This window comes from Falco punctatus, assembly GCF_963210335.1.
Source record: "Falco punctatus genome assembly, chromosome: 2".
In the NCBI taxonomy this organism is placed as follows: domain Eukaryota; kingdom Metazoa; phylum Chordata; class Aves; order Falconiformes; family Falconidae; genus Falco; species Falco punctatus.
Window position 1 is genome coordinate 30745961 of NC_137581.1, and position 15240 is coordinate 30761200.

General features: G+C 46.0%; 1 protein-coding gene across 10 annotated transcripts in view; it reads left to right on the forward strand.

Moving 5' to 3' along the window:
• The window catches only part of CAB39L (calcium binding protein 39 like), a 68033-nt gene extending 58981 nt beyond the window's left edge, over positions 1 to 9052 (forward strand). For all 10 annotated transcript variants that reach the window (XM_080375110.1, XM_080375105.1, XM_080375109.1 and 7 more), the window contains one exon: positions 7157 to 9052. In XM_080375110.1, coding sequence (XP_080231236.1) covers positions 7157 to 7336 — 180 coding nt within the window. In that variant the 3' untranslated portion in view covers positions 7337 to 9052. The remainder of the gene's footprint in view (positions 1 to 7156) is intronic.
• Positions 9053 to 15240: the final 6188 nt, after the last annotated feature.

Genomic DNA, 15240 nt, shown 5'->3' on the forward strand with positions numbered 1-15240 from the left:
GATGGTGCTGGCACTGTGCATCAGTGCAAACACAATTTGCTTTTAAAAGCATTAAAAAGGTTTGGTGAATCTGATCTTGAAATAAACTTAATCCGTCCTTTTGCAGTGATCATTAATGCAGTCTTAAACAATTACCAGACCCAGCCAGTGTCCCATTTTTCATGATGACTAATGTTAATAAGTGAAAAGTTTACCATTTTCCTATCAAAAAAGTTCTTTGCTCTGGGACAGAGGGATTGTTATTATGTAAAACTGCCTTTAGTTGGGAATGAACACATTAGTTTCAAACTATGTAAATAGAGTTAATGGTTTTCAGAAGAGGAACATTGAGCCTGTAAGGATATCCTTCCCCAAGATGGTTAAGAAAGATACCAGATCACACCAAAAGGCATGCAACTGGAAAAAAGTTACATCACCCTCCACAAATTCAGGGTGACTTGTTGAGCTTTGTACTTCTGCCATTTCTAATTTGGAAAAAAGCTTTCAGATCTTCAGTGTGGAGGCTTAGAGGATGTGTAGTTTCTCCAAAAAGCTTTTTGTTTCAAAAAAACCCCAAACCTTCAAGAAGGATTAAAAAAAAAAAAAAATCCCTTCCTGAAATAAGTAGCTTGGTAAGCTGCTCTCTTGCTGACTTCCTCTGTAGTCAGCTGAACCACTGTAAGTAACTTGTACTCCTCCTCCTTATCAGGAGGCATGTGGCTACAAGATAAGCGAGCAGTCAAGCTCCCAACACTTGCAGCCTTTGAGATGTCTGTGGAGGGAAGGGATCAGAAGACTGGCTCTCTTAGCTGCTCTGAATAAATGCCAGATTTTTGTGTATGAAACACATGAGTTGCTGTTCCTGAATTAATGATAGGCATTGCCCAGGCCTTGGCAACAGCTGATTTTGTTTATTTTAAGGGACATTTGAAAGGATTTGGAATAACTTGAAAGGATTCCAGTGTGCAACCATGTCATGCATTGCTGTCGTTCCCATTCTGCCTTCCCATTCCTCCCTTCCTTTCCTTTTCCAGTACTTTGTGTCCCGTTCCCAGTTAAGAGTGGAGATATTGTAGGCTCAGCCTTGCTTGACCACTTGCAATTGCTACCACGTGGACATAATGTTGAGGCCTTGGGGTGCCCAGCAAAACAGGGTGTGGGGGTAACATTCTGTCTCTTCAGTTCAAAGGGCCAAACTCTGTCCTCAGGTACTAACTTGCATGGGACGCTGTTGTTTTTTTCCAGTGGTACCAGTCAGCAGCATTTAAGAGGTGCCATGGCATTCCTCATGCTACCTCATATGCATAGTGATCGTTTTGGGGAAATTGCAGACCCAGAGCAGAACCTGATCAGCTGGAAATTGCTCATTTATAACCACAGCAGCACACCAGAGTAACTCTAGAGGTGCAGCAGAGCTTCCCCTTTAGGTCCTCACTGAGGATCTGGGTTAGCTGGATGTAGAAGCATTTAGCTTCCCTGTGGGCAGAGACAATTGCATTGTGAGTTAGCTTTGTGGAGTGGGTCAGAGAAGATTGTTTTCCGATTTCACTTCTTAAATTGAATTCTAATTTCTTGAGAAATACCAAAGGAAATCCTTAAATATTTAAGAGAATGGGCGAAAATACTACTGGCTGGTTGTGCCTGGTTCTGCAGCGTCCCTGTCTCCTGTTTCTGGGTTGGTGTCCCTCAGCCTGGTTCTCTTGTCAGCTGTAATAATTCCATGCTAATGTAACTGGGAGAGGAATCTTGCCCGCCGCTTTTAATCTCATAAATTTCAAACTGTGACTGCATTTTTAAACTATGCTTGCAAAATACCTGTGCAGTCCCGGTTGAAATTACAGTAGACTAACCACAGTGATTTGAAATCAAAGGTCTGCTGAGAAGTGGATACATGGGGCTCTGTCTGAGCTGCCAAAAGATTTGGGTTTAAATTACCTGATTTAGATGTTTCACCAGTTAGACACAGTGGAAATGAAAAAGTGCTTGTTTTGCAAGCATTCAGATTCCAACACTCCCATGCCCCAGCTGACCCCCCAAAAAGCCTGTGACTTACTTCCCTGCGGCCATTTTTGATTATTGAAGATTCAACACTAGAATCTAGACTAGATAATTAGAATGATAGAGATGAAACACTAGAGATGAAAATGGTAAGCACCTCTAGTGCAAAAATATTTTGCAGGAGCACACCATGGCTGAAAACGACAGTACCCCTTAAAGCTCTGAGAACATTTCACTCATCCAGGATGCTTTGGGTGGGATATTGAAGACAGAGCACCCACATGGAGTGTTTCCTTCCATTCTCTATTTGAGGAGTCGCTTGATTTTTTCTCCTAGCTCCAGCTCCTTCTCTTCTTCTTGCCTGAGCGAAATGGAGCTTCTGCCTTGTGGCACCATCCTAAAGTCCTGTGGCTGCTTTGTAAAACTGGATGTCCCAGACAATGTGTGCATGAGAGTTAGCCAGTATTTAATCATGAGGAAAAGCTGACACAGGTCAGCGCTTTCCTCCTCCTCCTCCATAAATAATCCAACAGGGTCACCTAGATTTGTAGGTTCGCAGGTTGCTGGTTCTTCTCTGTGTGGATTTCAGTGGAGGTGTCTCAGTCCTGGGCATGCACACTTTGAGGACCAAATAGTGGGAAGGGGTCTCCAGCTCCTGTGACAGATTTGTGACACTTAGTAGCGGAGCTTGCTTTGAGTTCTCCTGTGGGGGAGACCAAATCTTTCAGATGTATGTGAACACAGTGCAGGTATTCCTTTGACCTTACACATTTACGTGTTATTGGCTAATAACAAGCTCTTTTGGTTTCCATATAAAAAATCAGATTTTTTTTGAGGAAAACACCCTGAATTGGTTAAATTTGGATTACGCAACTTTCTTGTTCTTAAGCAGAAATTTAGCAAGATACATTTTACTGTTTAAATCTAAAAATAGAATGAGTACACTGTGTTTGTGACCTTAGTTTCATTTTTCCATTCTCTTTCATGCACATTACAGAACTACCTCCTGCAGCTTGCTCTGCAAATGGTCTCATGTAATTTGACTGTACTGACAGTTTCCTCTTGGTACAAAGCTGAAACCGCATTTGTGGGGATGCATCCTCTCTGTCTGGAGATTTTAAAGGGCAAGTCTCCACTTGCCCTTTAAATTTTAACTTTTAACTTTTTTATTTTAGTAATTCCAAAATTAATTATTTAGTTAATCAATCTAATGAATTAAATTAATAAAATTTAATAATTCTTAATTTATAAATTATAAAATAAATTAACAATAAATAAATAGCTTTTTAATTAATTAAATTACTTTAGATTTTAAAGCTGGAGAGTTTAAAGGCCAAGAAGTGTTATGCAAAGCATTATGCTATAAGCAACATGGACCTATAAGGCGCTTATGTGTGCAGTTTCCTGACACGGTAAGATTGTGCGTGACACCAGAATAAATCTTAAAATATCCAATACAGAGTATCCAACCTCTGTAATCACTTTTGCTGTGCTGTAGTCCTAGCGGGTGGTGATGCCTGGTTATTTATTGTAAGGAAACAAGGTCAGATTCTCTAATCAAGTGATTTTGGTATTTGTTTGAAGAAATACAGTGTATGACTTTAATGGAGAAGAGAGCAACAGTTACGCTTTGGACAACTTCTGAAGCTTCAGAGTTGATTTTAATTCCAGGCCTTTTTCAAATATCCACAAAATGGAACTGAGCTGAAACAGCTATTTTTACAGTTGGAATTTTAATATGAGTACTCTCTTTATTTTGGGTCTCTCTCTCTCATCTGTCTGAATTAAGTGCTCTAGAACATGCAACCTTTCATAATAAAACCATACATGAAATAAAGCTCTCTGTGAAGTGTTTTAGCTTCAGTTAAGTTTAATTTTAGTAGAAATGTTCTAGATGGCATTTTGTCGGCTATGACAATACGGAGTTCTGAATGGGGGGGGGGGGGTGTCTTTTAAAAGTAAAGTCTCATGGTGGTCCTAATCCTGGGCTTTGTGAAGCTGATTAGTTGATACTGGCAGAATTGATGTTGTTTGCTTAGCCGAAGTATTGAATAACATTTCAGGAATTTTCTGGTCCTTTAACATTCTGTCTTTATGAGTCCCTGTTGACACTGAGCAAGACTGGCAGTCAGGATAATTTTTGTTTGAATGTCAATTTGACGGTTTTGCAAGGGGGAGATTATCATCTATAAATAATTGAGCAGGAAGATAAACAGGATGTGATGTCTTCTATTAAACCAAGTTCTTTAATTATTTGCTATGGTAATACGAGTTGTAGGCCAATACGAAATGTTAGTGTTTACTAGGTTTGCCACTAAAACCTTCCAGTTCTGTTTGATGACCAGATAGCTTTTACAAGAAGAATGATTTAGATTTCTTCATTTTGAGAGTCAGCCTTCACCTATCTTTATAAGGGTGCCTAATATTCATTGAAGGAAGGTGTTCAGCACTTCAAGGTCAGGCCTTCTTTAAAGGATTCCATTTGCATTTTAATCAGATTATTTCTGAAAATTTGGGTCCTGCCAGCGTACGTGATGGTTTTCTTCTGGTCACAAAGGGGGGACTGATCTCCAAAATCAAAAACCTTTAAAAAAGGTCTGTAGTGGTTACTTTGCTCATCCCTCTCCATAAGCTTGCATAATGCTTTTCTCAAAAGAAGCTTGTTCTGATGACTGGGGACTTATCACAGTCTAAATCCTGGAAGTATCTGGCCTCCACCAATGTGATGACATGCTGTAGGTCAGCATATGGGGAGCTGCATCGTGGGGCTGCTCGAGCTGAGAGCATAAACTGCCACAGCCTCAGCCAGAGCCAAACATTTGTACCCACAAGCTTTCAAGATTTGTGTTCCCTAGATAAGGCACAGACTAGAAAGCTGTAAAGTATGTTCATTAGTAATTTACATCCCCAAATCCTTTATTTCCTAGTCTAAGGGGAACCAATCCATCAATAGTAGCATATCGTTGTTTGCAAAGGAGGGGTTATTGCTTTCAGATGCCGCAGGCAGCAGCAGAACAATCAGCTATTGACAGTCCATCGTGTATAGTGAGAGCTGTGAGCTGGCTGTCCGACGCACTGATACATGCGTCCCTGGTAAGATGTTGCAATTCAAGTGCTTGAAACACTGTGCAGGAAAGCTGTTAATTTTAGAGTGGCTTCTCTGAAGGGTTCCTTGGGAGCTGGGGCTGTTGATGCTACTGTTGAGAAGTTTTATGTGGCAAGTAGGCATAAAAAAAAAATCATTTGAGATTATAGCTCAGGGTAATCAGAGAAAGGTGATGTGGAAGCCTGTGCAAAGACAGTGTTAATAACTGTAGATATTATACTGTCACAGGGACCATGGCCTGGCCATTAGATCAAGGAAAACTTTAAAAAGACTTGGGCCCTGGGAGTGTTCACCCAGCATGGCAGAGGCTGCAGCTCTTTCCCCAGAGCAGAAGGAAAAGTACCTTGAAGCAGGTACTCCTAGGAGCAGCTGGAGGGGGGAGGGATCCAGAGGAGACAAAAGCACAGGCAGGGATTAGGGCTCTTACGGCATCAGGATGCAAGGGTCTGAGTAGATGCTTTGCCTCACCTTTATGGAATAAAAAAATAGTATTACCTCCCTGTCTGGGCAGAAGTACTTAGTGTGGCACTGTTGGTGTGTGCTGAGCCCCATTCCTTCCATATATTCCCCACATGTGGCATTTTCCGCACCACTTGTAACATCCCCTGATTGGTGAGTGTGAAGCCTAATGGTGGGTCCAGTCTGAATCCTGTCCCAGGCTTTACCAGGTGTTGTTCCTGGGGGCAAGGGGCTGTAACGCAGCCCTCCAGGACTATGTGTGTGTGTGTGTTCCCATCATGTAACACAGTGCCTCCATGCACAGCTGGATGTGGCCCAGGTTTTCATGTGGGCAGATCTCAGCAGGGATAAATGAACCTGCAGAAGAGAGCCTCAGGTCTGGAGCCAGCAGCTCTGGGGCTGGGTGAGTGGTGGTGCTGCCTGTGCTCGGCTGGACAACATGCCATTCTGTACTGTCAGCAGATGTTTGTTTTCGTTCTGGTTTGGACAGGCTTGGAGGGAAACTGGATGTTTTCCAGTTCTGTCCATCCTTAATTTCTTCTCATTGGGTAGAGAATAACTCAAGTTATTTATGTCGTTGCACAAGCACTGGGGTGGTGTTTTGTTGACCAGCCATGGCAACCTCGGTTGGAGCCAGATGTGGGAGCTCCTCCTGGGCTGGCCAGGGTTGTGCTGTGCATCTGCTCCTACTGCCAGCCCCCGGTCCCATCTGCCCCTCCCGACTGACATCCACAGAGCCTACATTGGTTCCTGGGAAGAGCTTGTCACCAATGGCCTTTACAACCAGCCTTAATAAGTTTCCTGTCAGCCAGCACATAGGGTAGAGAAAATGTTAAAGAAACAGTGTTGCAGTGTCAGGGGTCATGTTCAGAGATGGAAAACTCTGCAGCTTTAGGCATCATAGGAGGAAAAACTGGAGCTTGGCTAGTTTTATCTTTAAAAAATACTATTTGAGACCAGTAAGCCCACAGTGCTGGGCTGGCTGTGCCAGATGAGTATCAGTTTCACGTCACCTCCCTGCGCTGCCACCCTCCTCTGCTTGGCAAAGGCAGCAAAGATGCTGGGCACACCATGGTGCTCCTGCTGCTGGAAATTTCCATACTCCCATGGATGGATTAGGCAGAGGGAAGTGGAGACTCTGACATATTTTTCCAAACCAGAACAAAGCTGGCAAGTCTAATTTTAGGCCTGGTTTAGTATGGAAATGATATCAGTACTGACACAAAGCTTTTCCATTCTCCTGATAATTTCTGTGTATTTAAGTCTTGCACATGGAAGAGGCTGAGAATGATAGCTTGCTCTCAACAGCTGGGTTTACAATCAAAGACTTTTATCAACAAAGAACAAAATTAAAGGGAAGTGATACCACACACATAGGCGTAGCTTTGCCTCAATTTGCTGTTGAACCAACATGTTTGTAACTCGTCTCTCTCTGCCTTGGGACAAGGTGTGTAGCAGCAGAGTATCAGCCTGCCAGACTGCAGCTGACTTGTCAGAAAATAACTTAAGGGGATGTTGTGACTGACGTTCCATTCTCTCTCTCTCTCTCTCTCTCCCTCTCTCTCTCTCTCTCTCTTCCCCCCCTCCCCATGTCTGGTTTTCTTTGCATGTTAGGTTTTTGTGGCCAGTCCAAACAAAACACAGCCTATTGTGGAGATCCTGTTGAAAAACCAACCCAAGCTAATTGAGTTTCTGAGCAATTTCCAGAAAGAGAGGACAGATGACGAACAATTCACTGATGAGAAGAACTACCTGATTAAGCAAATCCGAGACTTGAAAAAGCCAACGGCATGAAGAACTCCTCTCATTTTCCACTGTAGGCATTAATATAATTTGTTAAGTTCCTCTGTGTCCCTTAAACGCCACAGTAGTGCTTGAGAAGGCACAGCAAGTGCCTGGTTTTTATTTTTTTTCCTAGATGTCAAGAGTATAGGGGTTTTACATGAAAACTAAAAAACCAAAAATCTAGAATAATATATTATTTTTAAACAAGACTATAATTATTTATGTCAGTTTAGAATCTCTGTAATAGAAGCTGATTTGACAGGTTTTTGTTTGTGCTCAAGAAGAATGAACCTCTTTGCTTAACTTTATCAGCAAATTCAAGCTGTTGGTGAGTGCACAGAGTAGGTTTCTGAGGAGTGTAACGTTCCTTTGCACCTATAATTGTGACTTTGTTCTAGTGCTGCACACACACAAGACTGTGAAAGAGTACTTTTGTCTCTGGAGTTAGCTGCACTTATAGATCAGGTTCTGTAGTCAAAGCAGTGGGAGATGAAAAAGCAGTAAAGGTCACGTTTTTGCTTTATTTTTGTGTTCCTTCATCTTTAAGTTCTCTTTTCCCCTAGATCAGAGGTTTTTTGTTCAGTGCTAGGGAATGGATGAAGACATCAGCCAGATGAGCTGTTTTAGCCTGCCTCCCATTTTCCCATACGTGTAGCCCTACCTTGGGCTACAGCACAGGCTGCTCCCACCAGCTCCCAAGCAGCCTGATGAGGAACAGCCCCAGGTACGTGATGGCCATGTACCCCGTAATGGGAAGAAGGTAAAAGCAACTCCGCTCCATCAAGGCCCGTGCTGTATTCCTCGTTGAGTGGTCCTGCACCTACTAAGATCAGCAAGAATTCTGTCCCCAGTTTCAGTGGGAATAATATTAGGTGGTGGCCAGAGCTATGCGGCTGAACTGCGCCAAGCGCTGAGCCCCAGCACCAGTGTGAGAGGAGGGTCCTCAGCATCTTCCCATCCAGATTCAAATCCCAGCTGTGCAAGGCAGGGTTGAGCTGAGTTCAGCAAGGGGGTGCTGAAAAGGCCTCAGCCCAAACTTCTGAGCGGCCTGAGGTCCCCGAGTCTGCAGGTGCTCTCAAAGCTGAGAGCATTTATTGGGTAGCTTAACCAAGTGTGGGAGGGTATGTAGCAGCCCCAGGCACCAAAGGCTACTTGTAGCCTGGTGCTCTCTGTCCTTGTTCATCCCAATGTGAATTCAGGTTCTGCATTGAAGTTGTAGAAGGGGAAATCATTGCACTGTTAATGTTTTAAGTTTAATAAGCTCTGTGGTCCAAACAGTGTTTCCCAGGTGTGTTTGAAAAGTTTTTGGGGTCTTTAGTTTTCCAGCAGGAAATGAAAATGTTACTCTGATGCTTTATTAGGAAGTGGAGTTTGAAAGCAGGGAGTGGAAATTTCTTGAATTTTTCTGGACAGCCTATGTTCTGAGTTTTTCTATTTGTTGTAAGACAGTTATCTAGCTAAAACTCTAGCTAATGCTTCAGATGAAAAGATGACACTGAACTGTAAAAACAGAACAAGACCTTTTCCTTCATCAAACTGTTGTATATTGGGGTGACTGATACTTTAATTTATGTGCTTTAGAAAAAAGATTAAATGGAACAGATTGTGGACTCATAGGGTGGGTTGTTTTTTTCAGATGTCAGATATACACAACAAATGTACATCTTAGTTGCCTGGAATAAAAAAAAAATATTTACAAGTTATTAAAAGCATGATTACTGATGACCCTTTATTTATATCTGTTTTTTCCCTTCTTGCCTTTCTGGATAGCCAGACTCTGTGCAGTGCTAAATTCTTTCTCTCCTTTGCCAATTGGTTTTAGCAGATGGAAAGAGAGAGAGGAGCACTACCGTCACAGCTAACACGCTCTGCAAGCATCGCATCTGCAGCCCTGTCTGGCAGGAGGCCTGGCAACTCAGGTGGCAGTCCAGCTTAGCCTGGCTGCAATCTTCACCCCCCAGCTCCGGGGGCAGGTCTTAGTACCAGTGGTAGCTTGTGGGCTGATAAAGGACCCAGTCGATAAAGTCTCCAGCATCGCAGTCCTCAGAGCTAGTAATGCAAGGCTGATCCTCCCAGATCTGGAGCCTGAAACTGAAGGGTGCTTGGCTGTGCTCTGAGCTCCTGGGGTGGGGCTGGTCTCCAGGGCTGGATTAAGGAAAAGACACATGTCCATTGCCTCAGCCTCTAGAGTCACATGAGAACACTGGGCTTCCCGCCCATGCTCGGAAAAAAGTATCTAATGGTGTATCGCTGGGTAACGCCGTCCTTAACAGTGTGAGTGTAACCCATGTAGAGATGCCCAGCGCATCTGTGAGGGTGGTCAGCGCTGTGAGCTGCTCTTATCTGCGTGGTCTGGACACAGAAGGGCACTTGACATCAGAACCTGGCTATAATACGAGGAGCAAGGTTACAACAAACACCCCAAATGCTTGGGCAGAGATGTGGCAGGCCAACAGGGAGCAGGGCAATGGGCCCCATCCCTGCAAAGGCAGCCTTCTCCAGCGCAAGCAGTCGTCAGAGCACACAAGTAAGTAGTAAGGAAGGTTTGTAAAAAACAGGGTCTCTGTGCATGTGTGTCTGCGGGGGGGGGGGGGGGGGGGGGGGGGGGGGAGGGAGTGGTCTTACAATAAAGTGACATGTGCCAGGCCCCTTGCAGCTTATCATACAAGAAGCTGGTCTTGATACTGCCAACGCACATCAAAGTAACTGAGTCTTCCCCAAGCTCAACTTGTTCAGCAGTTTTAAAGATGAGACAGTAAAAGAAACAGTGAAGGTGAAATTAAGTGCCGTAATTTTTCACAGTGGGTGGGGACACCTCCCTGTTTACATGAAAATGAGGTCTGTTCTAGTACAACTTTGAACCAACTCAATAGAACTCCCCATTTCCTTTGGTGCATTCAGTCAAGGCGCTTCTTCTGCCTAAGTGACTGCTCCCACCAGGAACTCACAACTTCTCCAAAATTAGGATCAGGGGGAGCTGTGTGGCTGCAAGACACAGTTCATCAGAGTGAGGACAGGAAAGAAGATTGTAGTCTGGAGCAAGAAAGAAGCTGGAGGATGCTTGGGCTGCAGCCTCCCCATTCCAATCCCCACCCAGCATTCAGGGGGGTTTGGATCATACGACTAAATCTTTGCCAACATGCGATGTATGATCCTGCACATAAAACCTTATTTGATACAGCAGAGTGCCAGGGATCTTTGAACCATAAGCTTCTGTGCTGGGATTTGGGCAGCTTGTGCTGAAATCAGAAAAAAATGGTTGGAAGCAGCAACAGCCTCCCCTGTCTGTAACAGCATGCACGCCAGCAGGTGTGAACCCGGGGGGAGGATGCAAGACTGTGGCCTTCAAAAAATGTGGGTGTTGAGACCGCTTGAGCCTTTTAATCTGCGTGCTCCGGGGACAAGGTCAGATCAGAAGGCAAGAATGACTTGGACCTTATAATCTAATGGTAAAAGCATTCACATGAGGGAGAGGAGAACGGGATCTCATTTGCTCTCTAGGGCTTTGCTCCTGTCTATGAAATCGGAGCAGGGCTAAGAGAACCCAGGCCTCTTTCCAAAGGGCACAGTGATGTTTGGTCAGTAGAGAGGCTTTTTCTCTGGACGAACAAATGCTTCACTTCTCTGTTTGAAGTGGAAGCACTTCAGTGTTTTGGCCTTCTGCAGAACACCTTATGCCTGGCAGTGAAGTCTGTTACGAGGCAGAGGGAATGTGATACGGGTTTTGGTGTCTGTGACATGAAAGGGAACTGTACTTGGCTCTCCCCCCTTCTTGACTAAGCACTCTTGCATAAATATATAGGTTATCATGGCCTTCCACCAGTTTTGGACTTGCATTTTGGCACCTGCCACTTTACTTGTGTGGAGCTCACGCTGCACTTGCCTTGAGCATCACCCACTGGACCTGTACACACTGCCTGCAGCTGAACAGCATTGAGCTACTGAGGGATTATGTAGAACATAAAGATTTGTTGCATTTACTGCCAAGCAGTGAAAGTCTGTTTTATCGCTCCTGTGCTGATGGACTTGAAATGGCCAGTTGCTTTCCCATCAGAGCAGATAGGTAGCGGAAATTCTGCTGGGCTGCAGTGCTGCTGGGGCCTGAGTAGGAGACACCCAGCACTCACTGATGCCCAGTGATGAGTGCAGGCTCCTAAGGACCTTCACTGCTGGAGCCCAAGTCCCAGAGCTGCTGGTATATATCAGTTTTTGGTGTAAACGCAGGCCCAGCCTCATGAACAGACAAGTTCTTTCTTCCAGCCAGCACCTTAACAGAGAGCTCAGCCAGTCTTTCTACCTGTTCAGAGCAAATCCAGCACTCCTGTCCCACGGAGTGACAAACGCAGTGAGCTATGGAGTTACTTGATCAGGCCCGCTGCACATGCACTCCATACACATGCACCAAGTGGAGCAGCACAAGCTGTTAAGACCGGGCGTGAGGTGTCCCCCAGCCTCTAGTGGGACGTCCAGCCCCAGAGGGATAGAGGCAATCCTGCTGGTCAGAGCTGCTGTGGCCTGGGGAAGAGAAGAAGTTGAAGTCCCTGCCACCCCAGCCCACGCTGAAGAGGAGCCTTGCCTCCAGCAAAGGCTCCGGTCCCTCAGCCTGCGGTGTGTGGAGCCACAAGGTAGCAGCAGTCCAAGCCAGCTCTGAGCACGGTTGGTGCTGGGCAGGCAACATGGGACAAGGCTAAGGAAAAACCCAGGGCAAGGTTAGCAGTTTTGGCTGTGTGGTTCAGCTGTAAGCCAAGCATCTCACAAGGCTGTGACTTGGCCCAGCTCCCTCAAGAGCCCCAGGGAGAGGCAGGCAGCGAGCCCAGCCCTCTTGACTCATGGTTCTGTTCCACAGTGCCTGCCTTGAGCTGGCTCTTCTTTCCAGGAATGTGAAAGGAGGAAAAACAATCAACCAACCAATCCCTTTCCTATGACATCGGTTGTGAGTGGCTTTGCAAAGCCACAGTAAAAATAACCTTTTCCACCTCAGGCTGTGTCACAGTGAGTGGCAGCATGGGGAAAGCTTGTGGCGCCTAGAATGCATCACCAGCTTAGTTCTGGCCAAGCCATGATCGTGCCCAGCTGTGCCACAGTGGGGAGGCAGTTCCCCCTGTCCCCCAACACCTGCACTTATCTGGCTTAGTATGGACTGGTGTACTAGGGATGGGGACAGAGGGTGTCCCAGCACATCCTATGAGACAGTGGTCTGCCTTGCATCATGCAGCTGAGTACTGTAATTTGCCATTGCAACAAGAGACCCAGGTGTTTTTTGTCACCATATGGCACTGGCAACAGCTAGGAGGGCTGTGTGACTGAGCCTTAGCCCCAGGAAAGCACTGCACTGCCCTGGTCATCTGTGAGACTGCAGGTATCTGCTGCAGTGCAGCACGTAAGATATGGCCCTGTGTGTGTCCCGTGACCTCTCCCTTCACTGGTGTGCCTGTTTTGCTCCTTGCTAGTGATGCTCACAGGGCAGTGGGATGGTGTGTGCTTTTCTTCAGATCCTTCCTCCAAGTGCAGATTTGGGAATTGTCCCATGGCCAAACAGGTAACCTATGTGTTTTACCTGTCATGGCATGCCAGCAGGCACCTCCGACATGTTGAAGTTTTTCAAGTAGTTGGACACAACAAGCACCTGGCCACCAAGGTGACAGGTATGAACAAAGTCTTTTGGCTACATGACAGGTACCAGTGCAGTCATAGCACCATTGCCCAGCTCCTCGTAGTTAAAGAAACAAAACCCACCCAACTCCCCAGTGCAGCTCTTCTGGGGAGAGCTACCAGTCTGGTAATGAATGGAGCTACTTCTTCTGAGGGCACAGAGCAGACAGGACCATGTCTTTGGGGCCACGAAGTGTCTTGCTCAATTCTTATGAACAGAGGCCCTTTCTTTCTAAATTGCTGGGTACTTTACCTCTGCTAACACACAGCTTTGGCAGTGCCTTTCAAATCACTCGTAGAACAGCTGGCTTGACAAGGGTTTGGAGTGAATTTAAAAATACCCCTGTCAAAGCAGAGCTGGTTGCATCTGTTCAGAGGTTTATGCAAACACACAGTCAGGGTTAGCTTTTCAGCGGGCGGCACACCCAGGCGGCAGCTAGCAGGGAGCAAACAAACCTGTCATTTGCTCAGGCAGGTGGTCAGATACCCAACGGGCTCTGTGTGTGCAGGACAAGCAGGAGCCTGCAGGGAGCAAGTCGCTCAAACTCCATGGGGGAAGCAGAGAAAAGCACCTCCTCCCCATTTTAAAACTGGGTGTGGGGGAAAAATGATCTTCATAGATGGACTCGCCTTGTGCCCTAAGGATTGTCAAGGGCAGAGCCACAATTAGCTCATGGGACAGGGCAGGTTCTTGCTGTGGGCTGAGAGCAATGGCTCATGCTTCCTGTCAAAGGCTCAAAGGAAAGCAACACCGGGGACAGGCCTACTAGCAGCCAGGAAAGTGGTGTGTCCCAGGGGATGGCAGGCATTGCAAAGGGGGAGGAGAGACATATGTTCATTCCAACAAAAGATCCAGCTCTCCTGCTAATAAATACCACTTCTAGCCATGCAGCTAAACTCCTCTGTTTCGTTGTCTCTAGCTAAATCTGTCTTGCCCCACAATGGGAATGAAAGAATAACTGCAGGTGAATGTACTGGCATTCATACTGTCTTACATACATCTTTCAGGCATTTCTGAAAGGACATTGGGGAGGTGGGGAGGGGAAATGTGGCTATGCTGGTATTTGCATGACATGTCCCTAAGGCCTGGCTTTTGCTACAGTTATTGTTCAAATTCTTTATGGCTTCCTCGGGCTTCTTCAACCCCTTATTTTCCCTCCAAGTTAGAAATTTAGCTGCCCTGGGGGAAAATCCACTGGCAAAGCAGTGAGGTGACCTCACCAGGGCCAAAGTAAAGATAGCTGAGCAGTGAAGGCGAAAAAGAAGAAACACAGGCAGACTGTGAAGGCTTTGTGGTTGCTACTGCACCTCTCCGGTGCCAGTGGTTAACACCTTGCAGCCAGGCCAGCCCTTGAGAACTGCAAGGGGAAAAGCATACAGCGTTTAGCAGATATATCACTACACACAAATGTATTTCATTCCTTTCCCAATAAGGCCTTTTGAATTTGTTAAAAAGTATTTGCAGAGAAAATGGAAGGCGCCCCTGGCATCAGGAGTCCTTGGAGAGTGAGCTATGCACTGGCTAAAGGCTCTGCTGATCACAGTTGGAAGGACAGCCTGACTTTATCAGGAGGATCAAGGAGAAGAAGAGATGGAATAGGGAAATGGGAAAGGTTGGAGGAAGATAAAAAGGAGGATTTTAGCCATCAAGGTCAGTTAATTGGAAAGAAGTTTCTGCATTGGGGTGGCTGGAAGCAGTATTAATGCAAGCCAAAATTTTGCCCTTTGGAACCTTGTGCATTCCTCCTGTAAGGCTTTTACATTGCCATAGAAAAGAAGGGTCTATTTTGGTACTGAATCATTCTGGGGCAGGTTTTTTTCTCCATATGTTTGCATAAATCTACAGAGGGCAATGGAGTTACACCACCGCACTGGCACAGACCCACCGTGGCTGTGGGAAGGTGGGAAGGCGGGATGGCGGGAAGGTGGGAAGGCAACCAGTGGGAAGGCAGGAAGATGTGAAGGCAGGAACGTGGGAAGGCGGGAAGATGTGAAGGCAGGAAGGCGGGAAGATGTGAAGGCGAGAAGGCGGGAAGGTGGGAAGATGTGAAGGCGGGAAGATATGAAGGCGGGAAGGTAGGAAGATGTGAAGGCGGGAAGGCGGGAAGATGTGAAGGCGGGAAGATGTGAAGGCGGGAAGATGTGAAGGCGGGAAGATGTGAAGGCGGGAAGATGTGAAGGCGGGAAGATGTGAAGGCGGGAAGGCAGCCAGCGCTCAGGCAGGGCCTGACTCCTTGGAAATGTGAGGTGGAACGTTTCAG